Raw genomic sequence first — 5,277 nt, forward strand, 5'->3', positions numbered from 1 at the left:
CCCCTACCCACCCACTCCCACTTTTTGGCCCTGGCATTCCCCTGTACTGGGGCATATAAAGTTTGCAAGTCCAATGGGCCTCTCTTTCCAGTGATGACCAACTAGGCCATCTTTTGATACATACGCAGCTAGAGTCAAGAGCTCCAGGGTACTGGTTAGTTCATAATGTTGTTCCACCTATAACGCAGGGTCTTATTACCTCATGTGTGTGACACCATTCCTAGGGAGACAAAAGTCTACTCACCTCATTTAGATAACTGATGACAAACCAAAGTAAGGATACCACCCAATTCCAATGTGGTGAGTCAGTAGGTTTGATTAGGGTTACTTTCAGGGCTGTAGGTGAGGGGTTACTTAAAAGGAGCAGAAATGGCAGCTCTATTTCCAAAGCCCATCCCCACATTTTGTGACAGCTCAAACAAGCTGAAAGCCTGAAGCATACTGCTTCAGTATGGTCACTGCTCAGATGGTTTCTGCTCTTCCAGACAATGTCTCTCAGCTGTCCTTAGCTTGGGAAGAAGGCAGCTAATGTATCTGGTCCGTTTCAGGGACTTCTGCAGGCTTTGAGTTGCTTCTTAAGCTTAAGGAGTTTCCCTAAAAGATGACATTTCACCTCGCCTTTAAAATATCCTGTGTCTTAACAAGCTTAATTCTAAGAGGAATGCTTTGTCTCCAGAATAAAGTGCTATGTAGTACTTCCCTGAGGAGGGTGTCACCATTGAGTATGCTGCCAGCCCCATCTTATTCTGTTGCCACATAACTGCTCCATTAAGAACTGTGTCTGCTACGTACACTCTTCTGTCTGTGCCCTCAGTTATGGTGGAGGTATACAGTTTGATAAGTAGTTATTGGGTAACTAAAAGAAAAAACTCAAGTTCTCAGGTAAAGTCAGGTTGATCAAAATTCTGTGTTCATGTCGCCACGCTATCAAGTGAAGATTAACCCATTCACTACCACCTACCCCATAAGCATAAAATGGAAAAACGTTTTTTTTGGAATTGCCTTTAGAATTTCATTATTTCTTTTTAAATATTCCAATAGTATCAAATCTTGACTCTTTGAAGATAGATGTAATTATAAAACTACCCAAAGTTACTCAGAGCAATAGAAGTGTTCTTTGGGGTTAGGAGTTGTGGCAACATTATTAGTGCATGCAAAATCTTCCAAGTGTTGTAAGTCAATATTCTTTAGGGTATAATATTTCCATTGTGTGATCTGAGCAACCAAGTTGGGCACAGTAGGACACACCTGTGTATTCTCAGTCACTCAGCTCTCAGAAGGCTTAAGGCCAGCATTAGGCAAACCTAATAAGAAATAAGAAAGAGTGCTAGGAAGATTGCTCCATGGTTGATATTCTTCCAGGGGACACAGGTTCAGTATCCATCACCACGTGGCAGTTCACAACTGTCTATAACTCCAGTTCCAGAGGATCCAGTGGCCTCTTCTGACCTTTATGGATACCAGGCACACCAGTGGTGCACATTCATGCAGGCAAAACACCCATACACTTTTTTTTTTTTTTTTAAGAAATTTAGAATATTTGAAAAGGATACAGGTGTTGTCTGCTAAGCCTGCAGCCTATTATCCCAGCAGCTTGGGAGGCTGAGTGGGAGGATCACCTGAGTTTGAGGCCAGCCCAAGCTGAAACAGAGACCCTTTCCCGATAAACAACAACAACAACAAAATTATCAGTGCTCAGTACTAGATTTTCACTTGTCAAATCTGACTTAGCTGAATTTGTGTTAAGGGATTGTAAAGGGGATGTGTATGTGCATTGTGTCATGTCACTGGTTTCTTCTACGAAGACAGAACATTCTTCACAATCCAAAAGAAAAAGCAGACTCGTTCGGGATGTTTGACGGCTATGATAGCTGCAGTGAGGACACAAGTAGCAGCTCCAGCTCTGAGGAGAGTGAAGAAGAAGTTGCTCCTTTACCTTCTAATCTCCCAATCATCAAAAATAATGGACAGGTCTACACATACCCAGATGGTAAATCTGGCATGGGTGAGTGCCTGCACTTTGACCTATTGTGTGACTTTACATTTGAGCTTGTGTTTTCATTGGACCTTTTTGCTAAGTTCTGTTTCATTTTATTTTATTTTGAGATAGTGTGTTGCTATAGCTCAGACTTGTCTAGAACTCAGAATCATCCTGTCTTTGTCTCCGAAGTGCTGAGATTATAAACAGTGGCACCATTCTTGCTCCAGCCCATAGGTTTGTTTGTTTCTCAATATGGATGGTTTGTGAGCCACCATGTGATTGCTGGGATTTGAGCTCACAACCTCCAGAAGAGCAGTCAGTGCTCTTAACCACTGAGCCATCTCAGCGGCCCTCCTTTAGAATTCCTAAAGGACTGTTTGAAGAGACTGAACCTCAAAGTCAGGAGTTTCAGGTGACATCAGAGAGTTTGTGTTTCATTTCTTTGTCGTTGCCATCCTATCTTCCAGTGGGGAACAAGTAGAACAAAATCATAAACAACATATTAGTTCACAAAAAATTCAGTTAATGACTATCTCTATAGAGCTGAAAGTGGAGGTGCTCATCCAGTTTTTAAAAACAGTCAGTGCTTACTCTGTGATGATTTATTCTAATATTTGGGACAGAGGTTGGGGACATTGTGTTTCAATGTTTTGAGGATGGGTTGGTTGGTTTTCAGAACAGGTTGTACTATAAATCACAGGCTGACCTAAAGCTGAGATAGTACTCCTGCCTCAGCTTGGCCCACTGGGCCTGGCACCTAAGTTATCACCTCTAGTAATAAGGTGCTATCTATCTTACACAGAAAGTGATCTCGTTTTTTTAGTAAATCTCAGTACTAAAATATGCTTTAGAATGAAACAAACTTAACCTGTTTTGATTGTTTTTTATTCTGTTATAATGTTGTTTTTAAGCCTAAACAAGGGGCCAAGAGGTAGTGCTTCCCTAGCATGCAAGGCCCTGGGTTCCATCATTGGGACCACAAATATAAAAGCATGCATATGTATGGACTATGCAGGGAAGCCCTCCCAGAAACAATTTTTTTCTATAAAAATCAACTTCAGTGTTTGAGATAATCACTCAATTAGTACAGTGCTTGCTATGCAAGCGTGGGGACCTGTGTTTGATCACCAGGTTACATATAAAAGCCAAGTGTCTATTCATAATTCCAACTTGCCCTAGGCTGGTGGGAGGGAAATCCATGGAGCTCGTTGGAAACCTAACCTGCTTGGCAAGCTTTGAACCAGACTGTTTCAAGAAAACAAAGATGGCACCTAAGGAACCACAGCTGACGTTGACCCCTGGCTCCCATACACACAAGCAGTGCACATGAGTGTGTAGCCTGCTGTGTATACACTGTCACAGAGCTTCATTTATCAAAGCCCACTAGAATCATATGTGGTAGTGCATCCACTAATCCCAACAGCAGAATTGAGAGTTTGAGACAAGCTTGGGCTATATAATGAGACCTTGTCTGGGGAACAAAACAAAAGATAACCCAATTAATTAAAATGATCATAGGACCAGGCATTATGGGGTACTCCTTTGATCTCAGCACTCTGGAGACAGGTAAAAGGATCTATCTGAGTTCAAGGCTACCCTGGTCCTAGCAAGTTCCACGACAGGCAAGATTTCATAGAGATAAACCATGTCTCAAAAAAAAAAAAAAAAAAAAAACATGTGTGTAAGGAAAGATAGATGTGTAGCACAGAGTAGGGCTCTTTCTTTCGTGGAAAGATAATGTGTTACCTCGCACCACGAAACAGAAAAGGAGAATTTCCTAGGTGTATACTACTTCAACTGCTATTTCTTGGTCATGGCTAACAAAACTATTTGAAAACTTATGTCAGAAATATTGACCTTAGCATGCTGGCGGACACCTTTAATCCCGGTGCTTGGAAAACAGAGGCAGGCAGAGCTCTGTAAGTTCAAGGCCATTCTACATAGTGAGAGCCTGTCTTAAAACAACAACAACAAAAAATTAGTTTCTATTGCTACATGTTGTTGCTGTGGTTTGGTGATGTCACACCAGTGTGGAAAATCATATCACAAAGGAGCAGTGCAGTTCAACGTTGTATAATTCTTGTCAAGGATTCATTGTCCACTTGACTCATTTTGTTTTGTTGAAGAAAGAATCTCACTGTGGAGACCAGGCCTGCTTTTGTCTCCCAAGTGCTAGGATTAAAACTGTGCACCACTATGATAGCCTTTTTTTTAATGAAGGTAATTAGAAATCTCTTAATGATCTAGAGTTTGTACAAGGAACTATTCCGTTTTTTTCTCCGCTAGACATAAAGCCTTAGATTTTGGGTATTCTGTCTTATTTCCATTTTTCATGTATTCGTAAGTACTGTTATGCTACAGGTGGCTTTAGCCTAACCATTTGGGTAAGACATTAACCTGTTAACCTTTTGGGTTTCTTCCCCAGCTTCCCCTTAGGTCATAATAAGGATTAAACCTAGAGCCTCATGAATGCTAGTTTCCTGTCACTAAACTGTGTCCCAGCCCACTTTTTAGAGAGACAGGATTTTACAGTTAACCACACTGGCCTTGAATTCACTCTGCAGCTGAGGTAGACTTTCAACCTCTCAGCCCTTATGCCTCAGCCTGGCTGCACAGACAGACCCAGCTCTGTCATTCTTGAATTTCGGTTCTTGTGACATTTGTTTATGTAATTCTGCCTTTCAAACTATTAATCATTATGTAATACCCACCAGAAACTTAGCTGTCTCTTGCCCGACTAGTTACTAGTCGACTTCTACCTCAAAATTGAAGCTTGCCCCATCCTTCTACGTCCTCTGGACATAATTTGACAGGATCCTCTTAGTTTTTCTAAATACTTGTCCTTTTTTTGCAGTGTTTCAAAGGCTTTTGCTATCATTTTGTTAATCCTCAACTATATTGCAGTCCTCTTAGTCTTTTGCTCATAACCTATTTAAAAGCTAAAATTCAAAACACATAACAAATATATGTATCAATATATATGAAACTGCCTGCTATCACATGATAAGCATTAGGAAAAATCTTAGTTGAAAACAGGGTCTGTCTCTGTATACACACACACACACACACACACACACAGATACACACTCACTCTCGGTGACATGCATCACCATACTTTCAACCTTTTTTTTTTTTTAATATTTTTATTAGGTATTTTCCTCATTTCCAGTGCTATCCCAAAAGTCCCCCATACCCTCCCCAGGACTCCCCTACCCATCCATTCCCACTTTTTGGCCCTGGCATTCCCCTGTACTGGGGAATATAAAGTTTGCAAGTCCAATGGGCCTCTCTTTCCA

General features: G+C 41.1%; 1 protein-coding gene across 17 annotated transcripts in view; it reads left to right on the top strand.

Annotated features, from left to right (window-relative positions):
- The window catches only part of Mbtd1 (mbt domain containing 1), a 61,268-nt gene that overhangs the window by 21,487 nt on the left and 34,504 nt on the right, over positions 1-5,277 (top strand). For 13 of the 17 annotated variants that reach the window (XM_021175711.2, XM_029483025.1, XM_029483028.1 and 10 more), the window contains one exon: positions 1,806-2,004. In XM_021175711.2, the coding sequence (XP_021031370.1) occupies positions 1,852-2,004 (153 nt within the window). In that variant the 5' untranslated portion in view covers positions 1,806-1,851. Of the gene's footprint in view, positions 1-1,805; positions 2,006-5,277 lie in introns of all 17 variants that reach the window. The other 4 variants (XM_021175713.2, XM_021175709.2, XM_029483026.1 and 1 more) reach the window with 2 other exon arrangements.

This window comes from Mus caroli, chromosome 11, assembly GCF_900094665.2.
Source record: "Mus caroli chromosome 11, CAROLI_EIJ_v1.1, whole genome shotgun sequence".
Classification (NCBI taxonomy): domain Eukaryota; kingdom Metazoa; phylum Chordata; class Mammalia; order Rodentia; family Muridae; genus Mus; species Mus caroli.